At 41.7% G+C, this 17,726-nt stretch overlaps 1 protein-coding gene across 9 annotated transcripts in view; it reads left to right on the top strand.

Moving 5' to 3' along the window:
- Positions 1-17,006, top strand: part of LOC135093632 (ankyrin-1-like) — a 61,636-nt gene extending 44,630 nt beyond the window's left edge. For all 9 annotated transcript variants that reach the window (XM_063993067.1, XM_063993068.1, XM_063993066.1 and 6 more), the window contains 3 exons: positions 3,315-3,584; positions 4,221-4,628; positions 13,701-17,006. In XM_063993067.1, the coding sequence (XP_063849137.1) occupies positions 3,315-3,584; positions 4,221-4,628; positions 13,701-15,731 (2,709 nt within the window). In that variant the 3' untranslated portion in view covers positions 15,732-17,006. The remainder of the gene's footprint in view (positions 1-3,314; positions 3,585-4,220; positions 4,629-13,700) is intronic.
- Positions 17,007-17,726: the final 720 nt, after the last annotated feature.

Below are 17,726 nucleotides of genomic sequence, written 5' to 3'. Positions count from 1 at the left end.
ACCTAACCAGCCTACCTAACTTCACTTAAACAAACCAAACCTAACCAACCTTCCTACCTAACTTGACTTAACCTAGCCAACCAAACCTAGCCAACCATCCTAACTAACCTAACCTAGCTTACCCAAACAAAACCTAACCAACTTAATTAACCTAACTCAACCAAACAAAACCTAACCTAACCTAACCTAATTAACACGACGTTACCAAACCAAACCTAGCCTACCTACCAACCTAACCTAACTTAACCAAACCAAATCTGATCAACCTAACCTAACTTAACCTAACTTAGCATACCTACCTAAGTAACCTAACTTTCTAACTCGCCTAATCTTAACCCGTCCGAAAGAAAGCTAATAAATGTTCAAAAAATCGTGGTTGGCGTCAGTATGTGATACACATATATAAGCTTTATAATACTCAGCACGAGGAGCTCTAGCTAGTGAGATGCGTCATGAGAGTTGAAGTGAATATGTATAGGTTGTGTCTGATTCAACAAATGCACTATCTATTTCATAGTCTTCTTAAAATGACAACTGCATCCCTTAAGTACTATGAGTAAACATTTATTTATGTACACCTTCATCTCTTATTTGCTACTATACTCACCTCTTGGCATCCTTAGGAAATAAATTTAACTTTTTGGGGCCATTCTTGTCCTCCGCACACACACACACACACACACACACACACACACACACACACACACACACACACACACACACACACACACACACACACACATGATCTTGATCTGAATAGTACAGGTGGCTCGGGATCATGCATAAGCCAGGCCTTTGGATCAGCAACTCCTGCAGAAGGGGAAAAAAAAAAAGAGAAACGAGCAGCATCCTCTACACTAATTGTTCCTACATTTGGCACGCCACATTCTCTCCAGAAACTTAGGGGGACTTAAGGAAGTATTTTGCTGATTTTCCTTGGAATGACTACTGCTTTCGTGTCAGAGACCCGTCTATGTGTACTGAGTGCATAACAGAGGTAATAGTGTCTGGCATGGAGGTGTACATTCCTCACTCTTTTTTTTTTTTTTTCGACTTAAACCTTCCAAACCTTGTTTAACACAGCCTGTTCTCGTGCTATACATGATATAGAGGTGGTCCACAAAAGGTACTTAAGCCTTCCATCAAGAGAATCTCATGCACTTTATATTTCTACCCAGAACAATGCCAAGTCTGATCTCCAAGTAACCAAAAACTCCTTCAACTAACCAAAAACTCCATTAAAAGTGTCAAAACCTTTCAAGATCTAACTCCCCTCATGACTGTTGTCATCTAGCCAAAAATATCTCCAATAACTTTGCTTCTTCTTCTTTCCCTCCTTTACTTCAACCAGATGGCACCAGTGCTATCACATCTATTTCTAAAGCTGAACTCTTCGCTCAAACCTTTGCTAAAAACTCTACCTTGGACGATTCTGGGTTTGTTCCTCCCTCTCCTCCACCCTCTGAATACCTCATGCTACCTATTAAAATTCTTTGTAATGATGTTTTCCATGCCCTCGCTGGCCTAAACCTTCGGAAGGCTTATGGACCTGATGGGGCTTCGAAACTGTGCCTCCATGCTTGCACCTTTCCTAGTCAAACTCTTTCAACTCTGTCTGTCAACTTCTGCCTTTCCTCCTTGCTGGAAGTTTGCCTACATTCAGCCTATTCATAAAAACGGTGACCGTTCTAATCCCTCAAACTACCGTACTATCGCTTTAATTTCCTGCCTATCTCAAGTTTTTGAATCTCTCCTCAACAAGAAAATTCTTAAACATCTATCACTTCACAACCTTCTATCTGATTGTCAGTATGGGTTTCGTCAAGGCCGCTCCACTGGTGATCTTCTGGCTTTCCTTACTGAGTCTTGGTCATCCTCTTTTAGAGATTTTGGTGAAACTTTTGCTGTTGCCTTGGACATATTAAAAGCTTTTGATAGAGTCTGGCACATAGCTTTGATTTCTAAACTAGCCTCCTACGGCTTCTATCCTTCTTTCTGTAACTTCATCTCGAGTTTCCTTTCTGACCGTTCTATTGCTGCTGGGGTAGACGGTCACTGTTCTTCTCCTAAATCTATTAAAAGTAGTGTTCTTCAGGGTTCTGTCCTGTCACCCACTCCCTTCTTATTATTCATGAATGACCCTCAAACCAAACTTCTTGTCCTATCCACTCCTACGCTGGTGATACCGCCCTGCACTTTTCCACGTCTTTTCATAGACATCCAACCCTTCAGGAAGTAAACAGTTCACACAGGGAAGCCATAGAACACCTGACATCTGATCTCTCTAAAATTTCTGATTAGGGCAAAGCAAACTTTGTATTGTTCAATGCCTCTAGAATGAAATTCCTCCATCTATCAACTAAACTCAATCTCCCACACAACTATCCTCTCCTATTCTGTAACACTAAACTGTCCCCCTCTTCTACACTGAACATCCTCAGTCTTTCCTTATTTTATAATCTGAACTGGAAACTTCACATTTCATCTCTAGCTAAAACAACTTTTATGAAGTTAGGCGTTCTGAGATATCTCTTCCAGTTTTTTCTCATCCCCACCCTCCAGCTGATAACTGTACAAAGGTCTTATCCATCTATGCATGGAGTATGCTTCACATGGTGAGGGGGTGTTTCACTCAAACCGCTCTTTAAGACAAGATGGAATCAAAAGCTTTTCGTCTCATCAAGTCCTCTCCTTTAACTGACTGTCTTCAGCTTTTCTCATTACTGCAATGTTGCATCTCTACCTGTCTTCTACCGCTATTTTCATGCTAACTGCTCTTCTGATCTTGCTAACTCCATTCCTCCCCTCCTCCCACTGCCTCGCTACACAAAGCTTTCTTCTTTCTCTCACCCCTATTCTGTCCACCTCTCTAATGCAAGAGTTAACCAGTATTCTCAGTCATTCTTCCCTTTCTCTGGTAAACTCAGGAACTCCCTGCCTACTTCTGTATTTCCACCTTCCTGTGTCTTGAATTCCTTCAAGAGGGAAGTTTCAAGACACTTATCCTTCAATTTTTTTACTACCACTTTGGATTCTACTCGGGGACCAGCATCTCAGTGGTCTTTTTTTATTTTATTGAATTTTTGTTACCCTTGGTCTGTGTTCCTACTACATAAAATAAAAAGTACAGACACACACACAGGTCATAACAATGCACATTGGCACATCACCACAACCACCAGTGAACACTTACGTCGCCACCAAGCGAAACTTTCTGAAAACTGTGACAACATTATTATATTATTACATCATATTATATTATATACCTTTCGTTGCAATATCATCAGCACCATGGTTTCCCTTCTCTCTGGCAGAGCGGCGCGCCTCCTGAAGACCTGCATAAGGAGCTGCTCTCAACAATTAGTCGCCGGGACGACGTGCAGGCGGTGTCCACCCTCCTGTGTATGGGCGCGCCCATAAAGCTCCTGGGTGGCCATTCCGTCCTCAGACTGGCTGTCACCACTGACCGTATAAACACCGTCAGCCTGCTACTGGGTAGCAGTGCACCGCTGTCTGCCAGCCTGCTGCAGGAGGCTTGGCAAAGCCCCGACGTGACTCACAGGGTGCTGGCCTTCCTCACCACCGTGAGTACCTTTCCTTCCCTGTCTCACAGAACTACCTCACTGTAATGGTAAGGATGAGCACCGGTACTGGACCCGAGTCTCAGCGGTAACTCCTCTGTAGAGTGGAAAGTGGTTGAAAAACTTTGATGAGTAATAGGTCTGTTAGTTCTAGAGGATGATCCTTTGTGTTTCAGTATCTTCTGTTTCAGGTTTTAGTGCTGCACGTGACAGACCTATAGCACACCAAAGCTGTCCAACATCAGAGATCGTGCAACAAAATCTTGTCATTTCATAAAAGGACACTTCAGTGTAATGTTTAGTGTATCATTATAATCCTAAAAGAAATTGTAATAATGCTTGTCAAACCTAATATTTGGAATAATGTGAGAATGTTTCTTTTTTATTTTTATTTATTTTTTTTTTCAGACTAGGTAAAGTTCTATTTGTACACGCATTTTTAGATTTGTGACACTTAATGACACTTCTGCATAGCTGCCCCACCTCTCTCTCTCTCTCTCTCTCTCTCTCTCTCTCTCTCTCTCTCTCTCTCTCTCTCTCTCTCTCTCTCTCTCTCTCTCTCTCTCTCTCTCTCTCTCTTTCTCTCTCTCTCTCTGCACACGGTGCTTACTTGATGTCATGACCCTCCTTTCCTCACAGGCCTACAGCTGCCGGCTGCGTGCAGAGCAGCGTCGCTTAGAAAAGTTCAGCAGCGCCCTTGTCGAGGGCATCGACAATCTGGTGAAAACCATCGAGGGAAATACTCCCTGGCAGGCAGCCTGGCGATGGGGAAAAGAGACTGACCGACCAGCACTGAGCGACCTCCTGGCAAAGGCTGCAGCTGCCAACTGCCCCGTGATTGCCGCCTTCCTGCATAGGGCAGGAGGGTGGACATTTTTTAATGGAGCCTCTGGTGGCACTGCCCTCCACGCTGCCCTGGAGGCTGGCCACAAAGGCATGGCCGAGCTCCTGATCAGGGACCTTGGGGGCTGCCCATACATACCGGACACACATGGTCGCCTTCCAGTGCACATGATGCCCAACGAGGAGCAACAGAGTCTGGAGCAGGTGAGGCTGTTTGTCTATGTGCGCACTCTCTCTCTCTCTCTCTCTCTCTCTCTCTCTCTCTCTCTCTCTCTCTCTCTCTCTCTCTCTCTCTCTCTCTCTCTCCCCCCTACTACTACTACAATTACTACTTTTTCTTATGTAGGAAGGACACTGACCAAGGGCAACAAATATCCAATAAAAAAAGTGCCCACTGAAATAGTCCCATAAAAGGGTCAAAGCAGTAGTCAAAAATTGATAAATAAGAGTCTTGAAACCTTCCTCTTGAAGGAATTCAAGTCACAGGAAGGTGGAAATATGGAAGCAAGCAGGGAGTTCCAGAGTTTACCAGAGAAAGGGATGAATGATTGAGAATATCAGTTAACTCTTGCATTAGAGAGGTGGACAGAATAGGGGTGAGAGAAAGAAGAAAGCATTGTGCAGCGAGGTCGCGGGAGGAGGGGAGGCATGCAGTTAGCAAGATCACAAGAGCAGTTAGCATGAAAATAGCGGTAGAAGACAGCTAGATATGCAACATTGCGGCGGTGAGAGAAAGGCTGAAGAGAGGAGTTGATGAGACAAAAAACTTTAGATTCCACCCTGTCTAGAAGAGCAGTATGAGTGGAACCCCCCCAGACATGTGAAGCATACTCCATACATGGACGGATAAGGCCTTTGTACAGAGTTAGCAGCTGGGGGGATGAGAAAAACTGGCGGAGACGTCTCAGAATGCCTAACTTCATAGAACTTGTTTTAGCTAGAGATGAGATGTGAAGTTTCCAGTTCAGATTATAAGTAAAGGACAGACCAAGGATGTTCAGTGTATAGATAGATGTTAATAGATTTAGAAGAAGAACAGTGACCGTCTACCACAGCAACAATAGAACGGTCAGAAAGGAAACTTGAGATGAAGTTATAGAGAGAAGGATAGACCCATACCATAGGAGGGTAGTCTGGAAATCAAAGCTTTGCGCCAGACTCTATCAAAAGCTTTTGATATGTCCAAGGCAACAGCAAAAGTTTCACCAAAATCTCTAAAAGAGGATGACCAAGACTCAGTAAGGAAAGCCACAAGATCACCAGTAGAGCGGCCTTCACAGAACCCGTATTGGCGATCAGATAAAAGGTTGTGAAGTGGTAAATGTTTAAGAATCTTCCTGTTGAGGATAGATTCAAAAACTTTAGATACGCCGGATAAGATAAGCAGGAAATTAAAGCAATAGGATGGTAGTTTGAGGGATTAGAACAGTCACCCTTTTTAGGAACAGGTTGAATGTAGGCAAACTTCCAGCAAGAAGAAAAGGAAGATGTTGACAGACAAAGCTGAAAGAGTTTGACTAGGCAAGGTGCAAGCACGGAGGCACAGTTTCGGAGAACAATAGGAGGGACCCCATCAGGTCCATAAGCCTTCCGAGGGTTTAGACCAGTAAGAGCATGGAAAACATCATTGCGAAGAATTTTAATGGGTGGGATGAAGTAGTCAGAGGGTGGAGGAGAGGGAGGAACAAGCCCTGAATCATCCAAGGTAGAGTTTTAGCAAAGGTTTGAGCGAAGAGTTCAGCTTTAGAAATAGATGTGATAGCAGCGGTGCTATCTGGTTGAAATAGAGGAGGGAAAGAAGAAGAAAAAGCAAAGTTATTGGAGATATTTTTGGCTAGATGCCAAAAGTCACGAGAGGAGTTAGATCTTGAAAGGTTTTGACACTTTCTGTTAATGAAGGAGTTTTTGGCTAGTTGGAGAACAGACTTGGCATCGTTCCGGGCAGAAATATAAAGTGCATGAGATTCTGGTGATGGAAGGCTTAAGTACCTTTTGTGGGCCACCTCTCTATCATGTATAGCACGAAAACATGCTGTGTTAAACCAAGGTTTAGAAGGTTTAGGACGAGAAAAAGAGTGAGGAATGTACGCCTCCATGCCAGACACTATCACCTCTGTTATGAGCTCAGCACACAAAGATGGGTCTCTGACACAAAAGCAGTAATCATTCCAAGGAAATTCAGCAAAATACCTCCTCAGGTCCCCCAAACTAGCAGAGGCAAAACGCCAGAGGCACCTTCGCTTAGGGGGATCATGAGGGATTTTTCTTTTTTTGTTTTATGTAGGAAGGACACTGGCCAAGGGCAACAAAAATCCAATAAAAAAAAAATGCCCACTGAAATGCCAGTCCCACAAAAGAGTCAAAGCAGTGGTCAAAAATTGATGAATAAGTGTCTTGAAACCTCCCTCTTGAAGGAATTCAAGTCATAGGAAGGTGGAAATACAGAAGCAGGCAGGGAGTTCCAGAGTTTACCAGAGAAAGGGATGAATGATTGAGAATACTGGTTAACTCTTGTGTTAGAGAGGTGGACAGAATAGGGGTGAGAGAAAGAAGAAAGTCTTGTGCAGCGAGGCTGCGGAAGGAGGAGAGGCATGCAGTTAGCAATATCAGAAGAGCAGTTAGCACGAAAATAGCGGTAGAAGACAGCTAGATATGCAACATTGCGGCGGTGAGAGGCTGAAGACAGTCAGTTAAGAGAAGAGTAGTTGATGAGACGAAAAGCTTTTGATTCCACCTTGTCTAGAAGAGCAGTATGAGTGGAACCCCCCCAGACATGTGAAGCATACTCCATACATGGACGGATAAGGCCCTTGTACAGAGTTAGCAGCTGAGGGGTGAGAAAAACTGGCGAAGACGGCTCAGAATGCCTAACTTCATAGAAGCTGTTTTAGCTACAGATGAGATGTGAAGTTTCCAGTTCAGATTATAAGTAAAGGACAGACCGAGGATGTTCAATGTAGAAGAGGGGGACAGTTGAGTGTCACTGAAGAAGAGGGGATAGTTGTCTGGAAGGTTGTGTCGAGTTGATAGATGGAGGAATTGAGTTTTTGAGGCATTGAACAATACCAAGTTTGCTCTGCCCCAATCAGAAATTTTAGAAAGATCAGAAGTCAAGCGTTCTGTGGCTTCCCTGCGTGATATGTTTACCTCCTGAAAGGTTGGACGTCTATGAAAAGACGTGGAGAAGTGCTGGGTGGTATCATCAGCGTAGGAGTGGATAGGACAAGAAGTTTGGTTTAGAAGATCATTAATAAATAATAAGAAGAGAGTGGGTGACAGGACAGAACCCTAAGGAACACCACTGTTAATAGATTTAGGAGAAGAACAGTGACCGTCTACCACAGCAGCAATAGAACGGTCAGAAAGGAAACTTGAGATGAAGTTACAGAGAGAAGGATAGAAACCGTAGGAGGGTAGCTTGGAAATCAAAGCCTTGTGCCAGACTCTATCAAAAGCTTTTGATATGTCCATGGCAACAGCAAAAGTTTCACCAAAATCTCTAAAAGAGGATGACCAAGACTCAGTAAGGAAAGCCAGAAGATCACCAGTAGAGCGGCCTTGACGAAACCCATACTGGCGATCAGATAGAAGGTTGTGAAGTGATAGATGTTTAAGAATCTTCCTGTTGAGGATAGATTCAAAAACTTTAGATAGGCAGGAAATTAAAGTAATAGGACGGTAGTTTGAGGGATTAGAACGGTCACCCTTTTTAGGAACAGGTTGAATGTAGGGAAACTTCCAGCAAGAAGGAAAGGCAGATGTTGACAGACAGAACTGAAAGAGTTTGACTAGGCAAGGTGCAAGAACGGAGGCACAGTTTCGGAGAACAATAGAAGGGACCCCATCAGGTCCATAAGCCTTCCGAGGGTTTAGGCCAGCGAGGGCAAGGAAAACATCATTGCAAAGAATTTTAATAGGTGGCATGAAGTAGTCAGAGGGTGGAGGAGAGGGAGGAACACGCCCTGAATCGTCCAAGATAGAGTTTTAAGCAAAGGTTTGAGCAAAGAGTTCAGCTTTAGAAATAGATGTGATAGCAGTGGTGCCATCTGGTTGAAATAGAGGAGGGAAAGAAGAAGAAGCAAAGTTATTGGAGATATTTTTGGCTAGATGCCAGAAATCACGAGGAGAGTTAGATCTTGAAAGGTTTTGACATTTTCTGTTAATGAAGGAGTTTTTGGCTAGTCGGAGAACAGGCTTGGCATGGTTCCGGGCAGAAATATAAAGTGCATGAGATTCTGGTGATGGAAGGCTTAAGTACCTTTTGTGGGCCACCTCTCTATCATGTATAGCACGAGAACAAGCTGAACCAAGGTTTAGAAGGATTAGGACGAGAAAAAGAGTGAGGAATGTACGCCTCCATGCCAGACACTATCACCTCTGTTATGCGCTCAGCACACAAAGACAGGTCTCTGACACGGAAGCAGTAGATTGGAGCAGATTGGAGCGATAGGACAAGATATAGATATGAGATTGTGATCGGAATATGAGAAGAAAGAGAAGAAAGGGTGACAGCATAAGCAGAAGGATTAGAGGTCAGGAAAAGGTCAAGAATGTTGGGCATATCTCCAAGACGGTCAGGAGTGCGAGTAGGGTGTTGCACCAATTGTTCTAGGTCGTGGAGCATAGCAAAGTTGAAGGCTAGGATGGTCAGTGAAGGTAGAGGAAAGCCAAAGCTGGTGGTGAACATTGAAGTCTCCAAGAATGGAGATCTCTGCAAAAGGGAAGAGTGTTCCACTTTGGAAGTTAAGTAGTCAAAGAATTTCTTATAGTCAGAGGACTTAGGTGAAAGGTATACAGCACATATAAATTTAGTTTGAGAGTGACTCTGTAGTCGTAGCCAGATGGTGGAAAACTCGAAAGATTCACAAAAGCAGGTTAAGTCATTGCGCACATAAACGCAGCATCCAGCTTTGGATCGAAAATGAGAATAGAAAAAGTAGCAGGGAAAAGAAAAGGGGCTACTGTCAGTTGCCTCAGACACCTGAGTTTCAGTGAGGAAAAAAAGATGAGGTTTAGAAGAGGAGAGGTGGTGTTCTACAGATTGAAAATTAGATCTTTGACCACGAATGTTGCAGAAGTTAATGAAGAAAAAGTTGAGGGGGGTGTCAAGACACTTAGGGTCGTCGACAGAAAGGCAGTCTGACCTGGGGGACATTCATGGTCCCCTCCCCAGATGAGGAATCCGAGGCTGGTGTAGGAGTCGCCATAATGATTTTAAAATTTTTGAGTGAAGGGTGTGTGCGTTATTAGGTGCTTGTAGTTTTGTGAGGAGGAAGAGAGTTGTCTTCAGAGGGCAGGCTGTGACTGCCCCCTTGTGTTGTGAGACACAAAGGGAAACGTTCAGTGAGGTCACAGCTGGGTTTAATGATAAGTTCACAGCACCTCCCTGAACAGTGCTTTAGACCTCACTGGGTGTAATTATCGTTTCGGCAGGTGTCTACTGCCTTACACCAGTAAGGAAATCTATCGACACAAAAAAGTGTACATGTTATCATTTTATACATTTAATAGTACAGCAACACTTCGTAGGCTATAATATATATATATATATATATATATATATATATATATATATATATATATATATATATATATATATATATATATATATATATATATATATATATATATATATATATATATATATATATATATATATATATATATATATATATATATATATATATATATATATATATATATATATATATAATATGATAGAATTTAAGAAGAATTTGGATGGCGGCTATAATATATATATATATATATATATATATATATATATATATATATATATATATATATATATATATATATATATATATATATATATATATATATATATATATATATATATATATATATATATATATATATATATATATATATATATATATATATATATATATATATATATATATATATATATATATATATATATATATATATATATATATATATATATATATATATATATATATATATATATATATAATATGATAGAATTTAAGAAGAATTTGGATGGCGGCATGAACTCACTTCACCAGCTGATGAAAACTTCAGCACCTGTCGCCCTTATTTCGTCTGCTACGCCTCCTTGGTCACACTCCTTTAATAATCCTGACACACGCATACAGTATATGGAATTTGTCACCTAAAAAAAATATTGGAAAATACTGAAATAACATTACCGTTTCCATCAGAGGGCTGGATTTGGTTAAACTAAGTTTAGCTTAATATTTAATTCATTAAGTTCATTGCTAGTTCTTTCATTGCATAGATTATGATTAAAAAATCATAATTTCACCCAGAAATACAGTAACTGTCTCATGAATAGTAGGCTAGGATGATTTCCATAAAATCCGAAATATTTCTACGTGTGTGTACAGCAATGAGGGACAGAGAAATAGATGACTTATTATGTGGCTGGCTGGCACAGCAGTTTGGTGAATGTTAGACAAACATTCAAAGGGAGGAATTTAAATCACAAGATGTCACCATAATAATGGATAAGGCATGTTGAAGGTGCCGGTGACGTATTGTCACATCTTTCTCCTTTTTAGTGTTGGCATGGTTAATTCTTTTGTCAAGAACTGACTCGTTTTATCTGATGAGGCTGCTCCTGCATACCAGCATTACCGAATCAGCGCTTTTCGTTTTGTTATGATAGTCACCAAGTTGAGGATTACCGAAACCATCAAAACACCAACTGTGAAATTGGCTCGAGGTGTTGGTAATGCCTGACACCAGGCCTTTAAGGCTTTCATTTGGGAATGTTACCAAACAACTGTGAAATTGGCTCTTAGGTATTTGTCCCTTTTCTAATGACTCCTTAAATACTGCAGCAACAGCTCGCGAAGCTCACCTTTGCATACCTTCAGTGCTCTAGGAAGATGTCATCTGGCCCTGGGAATTTGTCATTTTCTAATTATCTACCTATTTAATGATGCTGTCCTTGCTTATGGCGATATAGATAGATGCAGGAATTGAGTTTTTGTGGCACTGAACAATACTAAGTTAGCTTTGACCCAGTCAGAAAATTCAGAGATCAGAATTGTGCGTATATATATATATATATATATATATATATATATATATATATATATATATATATATATATATATATATATATATATATATATATATATATATATATATATATATATATATATATACTCGTATATATATATATATATATGACATTATTAATGCGAGCAGAAAATTTTAGTTCACAATATATGTCAGTGACATAAATGTGTTAATTACCAATAAAAATATACTTTACCTAGATTCAAATGCAATTAGTAAATAAAAAGCCACTTGTCAGTGGATAAAATGATATTGAAATTAAATATTTCCAAAACACATCACTTAAGGATTATTTTCCACCTTTGGAAATTGAAGGTGAGACAGTAAACCAGGTGAACTGGACAAAAAATGTTCAGGAACAAGATTGATGAAAATTTAGATTGGAAACCCCCCATAGATGACACGTGTCATAACGCTTCGAAAGTGTGTGGAGTATTGTACAAGATAAGACATTATTTAACAATAAAGTCACTTATTTGTGTATGCTGTACCATATGTTATCCTCGTCTGATTTGCTGTGTTCTCATCTGGGACAGCACATGGCCAGCATTTATATAAAAAAAAAGAAAAAAAAACATGATAAAGAAAAATAATAAAATGTATGCTTTCCCTGGGGAAATTCTAGTCCAGATCTAATTAATTAATGACATTGTTTAATTTTTCACCTATACACAAATCGCTTTCATTGCTTTTCATTTATAAAACTCTCAGACACCATAAGAGAAATTAAATGCTTCGGTTATTAGATGGTGTTCACCATATGCTTCACATGTCTGGGGGGTTTCCACTCATACCGCTCTTCTCAACAGGGTGGAATCAAAAGTTTTTCGTCTCATCATCTCTCCTCTGACTGTCTTCAGTCTCTCATCGCTGCAATGTTGCATCTTTAGCTGTCTTCTATCGCTATTCTATGCTAACTGCTCTTCTGATCTTGCTAACTGCATGCCTCCCCTCCTCCCGTGGCCTCGTTGCACAAGACTTTGTTCTTTCTCTCACCCCTATTCTGTCCACCTCTCTAATGCAAGAGTTAACCGGTATTCTCAATCATTCATTCCTTTCTCTGGTAAACTCTGAAACTCCCTGCCTGCTTCTGTATTTCAATCTTCCTATGACTTGAATTCCTTCAAGAGGGAGGTTTCAAGACACTTATCATTCATTTTTTTACCACCGCTTTGGACCCTTTTCTGGGACTGGCGTCTCAGTGGGCTTTTTTTTTTTTCTTATTAGATTTTGTTGTCCTTGACCAGTGTCCCTCCTACATAAAAAAAAAAAAAAAAAGAAAATAGAAGCATCAACATGGATTTTATATAGCCACAGTTTTGAGCATCCCTTTTGAACCAAACATCTTCATTAGTCTATCTTTGCAGAAGAAACTTCTTATTCATTTTATGAATATTATGCAGCTTAATTATGGTATTTTATTCCATAACTTACTAATTGATTCTATTAATTGACCAATTAAGCTACTTGTATTTTTAATCTTGTCTACTAAAGAGCTCCAATCAGACAGACAAATGCGAATATACTGTCACGTCATCCCCACCTTCGTCATGTAGACCTTCCAGAACACATCTGCAGACCCCGTCTCTTGAGGCGAAGATACAGTTGTCAGGGCGGAGTCCGGGCTAGAACGAGGACTTACCAGGCTATTTTCCCACTGTCTGGCTATTCACACACTCAGGGGAAGGGTGTAAGCAAACACTGGATTCCTTTGCTGCCTTGTATTGACGGAAACCACTCACGTACAAGTTCAAGGTTACGGGGGCAAGTTGGGGGCACAAAGAAAAGGGGTGAACGCCACCACTGTATACAGTTTTACCGGTAAATCACAGGTCACAGGCTACCACCACAGTCACTGTCGCTTACTATAGTCAGTGTCTCTCACAGGTGTACACAAGGGTCATATCTGCGGAGATAAGGCACAAAAGCAAAGCAGAAGGCGGGGCAAGGCGCCTGAGGGAGCTAGGCGTCACTGCGTCCCCTCTGTCTCTCTCTTTCTACACAACTCACCGCTCTCTGACATGGCCGCCCAACCTGCCAGATTTAAACAGTGTAAACAAACATTTCCTTGCCCTCTTAACAATACGTACATAATCCTCGATTTCTGTAACATACCTATGTGTACACAGCAATAAATGGTTATTTACTTGTTCATATATTCACCGCTCTCTTCCTTTTTGCACACAGAAGCTCTTTATGGCGGAGCGTGAAAAACTGGAGAATATGGAGCTTCGCTTGAAGGCAGATCACGAGAAGACCGCAGCACGGACAGCGCTCTGTATACAGGAGGATCTTTTTGACGGCCACAAGAAGGGCATGGGTAAGAATGTCTCCTCACCTGATGGCCGCGCCGCCCTGCTGCTTGCTTCATGCAAAGGTCTCCTGCAGCTGACTCATCTTATACTGCAAGAGGGTCACTTCCCAGTGGACGAGGTGCTGGACCACACCTGCGGCACCACCGCCCTTCACCAGGCGGCCTCGCACGGCCAGGATGGCTGCGTGGCGCTCCTGCTGAGCAACGGCGCCAACACACAGCAATACGACACCTATGGCCAGACGCCCCGCCACCTGGCCGCTATGTTTGGCCACAAAAGTACTTTTGAACTCCTGGCACACCAAGAGGCGCAGGACCCTCCTTGCCGCGCGGGTACCACGGCCACACAGGTGAGAGAAAATTTTAAAGTATTTCACAATATGTATTATAAGTATAAGCGTAATCTATTAGATATTGTCGACCGTCATAACCCCGAAAGAGTCATAAGAACTCTTGTGAAATCCTTAGGCCTGCAAAAGCTGCAGGAGGAGGCTCAGCAGGTGGCTGTGGATCTATCAAAAGGCGAGGCCCTTGAGGTAAAGGAGGCGGTCATGGCGGAAATAAGCATCATCATGAATAAGGTGTCATCCGCTGACCCCACCTACTGTGGTGACCTGAGGCTGGCGGGCAGTTCTCAAGATGGCTCTAAGCTTTACGCCCCTGACGAATTTGATATAAACCTCGTGATTCACAAGGATGACGTAGGAATAACTGTAAGCGAGAGAGGGAAGAAAGAAGCCCCGTTGAAGGGCAGGTTAAAGATTTCTGTAAAGACTGACAATCCCCACCTTGAGGGTAATAGATTTATGGCCAGTTTGTACGAGAAGGTGCACTGGTGCCTCGCTGGCTATACCCTGCAGGACGAAAGACTGAGCCTGGTGCCGCCGGGCCTGACCAGCACGCAAGTGGGCGTGGGACTCTCTCTGGCCTGGCAGGGGCGGGAGTATCCATTGTTGCTGATCGGCGTGGACCTAGTGCCAGTGCTTGAGGTGCCATGGCTGGAGCAAGTTTCCAGACCCTTCCTCACTCCTGAGGACACCACCACCATGCAGCTTAGTAATGCTGCAGATGGAACATGGCGCTGCAGCTTTGCCTTGACAGAGGCTAAGGTGCTGGGGACATTGACACCCGCAGAGCGCCAGGTACAGCTGATGGGGAAAGTACTTCTTTCCCGCCTGAAGCCCGAGCGATGGATGCCTCGGCACAAAAAGAGCTTCTTCAAATGGTTTGCCACACGGGAGTGGAACATCGCAGTGCCAAGCGGATTCTGTTTCAAGAACGCCCTCCTGCGGTGGCTGGAGCATAGACGGTGGAGGGAGGTAGAGATTGGGGCTGGACAGGAGCAGGACCACACCAAGAAGTTGAGGGCTGAACAGAAGGGGGACCACACCAAGGAGTTGGAGGCTGGACAAGAGGAGAACCACACCAAGGAGTTGAGGGCTGGACAGAAAGGGAACTATGCCAAGGAGTTGGTGGCTGAACAGAAGGGGGACCATGCCAAGAAGTTGGGGGCTGGACAGAAGGGTGACCATGCCAAGGAGTTGGGAGCTGGACAGAAGGGGGACCATGCCAAGGAGTTGGGGGCTGGACAGGAAGGAGACCATACAAAGGAGTTGGAAACTGCACAGGAGAGGGACCATGCCAAGGAGTTGGAGCCGGGCCGGGAAGGGGACCCCGCCAGATGGCTGGTGGAGGTATTCAGATTGATGTGTGCGAACCCAGAAGAGTCACGAGAGCACCTGACAACTCAAAACAGCTTCGCCTACTTTGGAGGAGACTGTGAGGGGCGGAAGCCTGGGGACGGGGCGCCCGTCATCGTGCAGTGTCTGGAGGAGGGTTTGGAAAAGTTGTGCTCTAGCTCGGCCTCAGCCAAGACAACCAGGCTGCGGCGACGAAAGTATTAGATGCAGACCCTTGTGTGGCACAGCTGTGAGCTGTGCCACGCGTTGTAAGACTCCCCGCCCCACACACACAGGAACACAAGTGCTTGGTGCTCGATTTTCAGATTCAATAGTTTATATAGCCAATTAGTTGTGAAACTGATATAAAAAAAAATAGAGAGATTTTCATGGTGCGAGCCTAGTGAAAGAAAATACTCTCTTAATAGGCTCTCATCTGTGTACACTTGTTGGCTCCTATGATACTACAGGCTGAGTAACGTAATAGTACTAGCTGAGGTAAATGCCACAATTGGCCAGTAAATACAAGAGTATAAGATAATAGTCAACTTGCATGTTGTATGGTGAAACAGGTTCTAGATATATCTCTGAATTAATTGATGATAGGCTTATAAGTTTTTTTATTTTTATTTGCAAACGGCAGTGACATTAGGATATCAAATATTTTGTATAAGTTTATTAAGACAATGTATGATCTGGGTGTATATAAAGCACTTTGGTTTGATAAGATAATTACATATAAGTTATCAAATCTAAATGGAATGTCACATTTGTACAACCAAGTACCAAATGCAAGTGGTAATTGGTTAAAAGAAACTTTTAAGTTAAGGACTTGTGATATTTATTGGCGGAGATTGTCTGAAGAAACTCATAACAGGCCAGCATGTCTTCATTATAGGATGATGACAATGGAAGGAAAATTACAGAAGTATTTATCTGTTCTCGTTAAACAACACTCATTTGCCATAAGTATGTTCAAGTGTGCAAATAATAAGCTACCTATTATAAGTGGTAGGTAAAGGAATGCAAGTGTAGAAAACTGGATTTGTTCTTTATGTGATCTTAATGACATAGGGGATGAAACTCAGTGTTTATTCAGATATCCTTTTTTTTTCAAAAAATTAGCAGAAAATACATTAAGATATATTGATTTACTAATGTAAATGCAATAAAAATAGAGGAATTCTTTGGAGTGAGAAACTTGACTATTCTTGTTAAATAGTGTTAAGTTCATCAAAGAAATAACTTGTTATTTTAAAGAAAACTTATAAGAAGTAATTGTTACCTGATAAGTGATGTCTGCATTTAGTATGTACAGTATAACAGTTTGTACTCTCATACCCCGCCTGGGGACGCTTTCAAACCTTCCAAGCAGACATCTCATATTTGCAAACTTATATATGTAAATAAATCATTGCCTTGTATTTCTCCATAAACACAAAACTATTTCTCTCTGTACTGTGAAAAGTGTTGTGTGAGTAAATCAAACACAAAAACTGATATCTTTATTTTATTTATTTATTTAAAGAATTTTATAACTTATATATATATATATATATATATATATATATATATATATATATATATATATATATATATATATATATATATATATATATATATATATATATATATATATATATATATATATATATATATATATATATATATATATATATATATATATATATATATATATATATATATATTATAGAGAGAGAGAGAGAGAGAGAGAGAGAGAGAGAGAGAGAGAGAGAGAGAGAGAGAGAGAGAGAGAGAGAGAGAGAGAGGTGCACTGCTTGTCATTGGGTCCCATTGGCAGCTCAGACCAGGATGCGGTCTTCACCAGGACACCCATGAGGAGACCACAGGACGAGAGCTCCACCCGCACCCTATAGCAGTGACACCTCTCAAGGGAATTTGACAGCCACTTCCAGTCCTTAGTGTCACGATCGCCTACTTACCTGCGATCGTACGATCCCGGTTATCTCTCCAAGAAAGTGGACGTTACACTGATCCCGGAAAGTTTTAAAGGTCTGGATTTTTAAAGGCTTCGAGTGCCTACCCGACCTATCCGAAATCGCCAGAATTATCTCTTACTTCACCTTTACCTTGACTCAGCACACCTGGAATTACCTCTAATACCAGATTGTTGTTGGGGGAGTAGAAAACACGATTATTCTATGTTACAAGCACATATATTAATACTAATAATAATTC

Source organism: Scylla paramamosain, chromosome 43 (assembly GCF_035594125.1).
Source record: "Scylla paramamosain isolate STU-SP2022 chromosome 43, ASM3559412v1, whole genome shotgun sequence".
Classification (NCBI taxonomy): Eukaryota; Metazoa; Arthropoda; class Malacostraca; order Decapoda; family Portunidae; genus Scylla; species Scylla paramamosain.
This window is presented reverse-complemented; position numbering and strand designations above follow the sequence as displayed.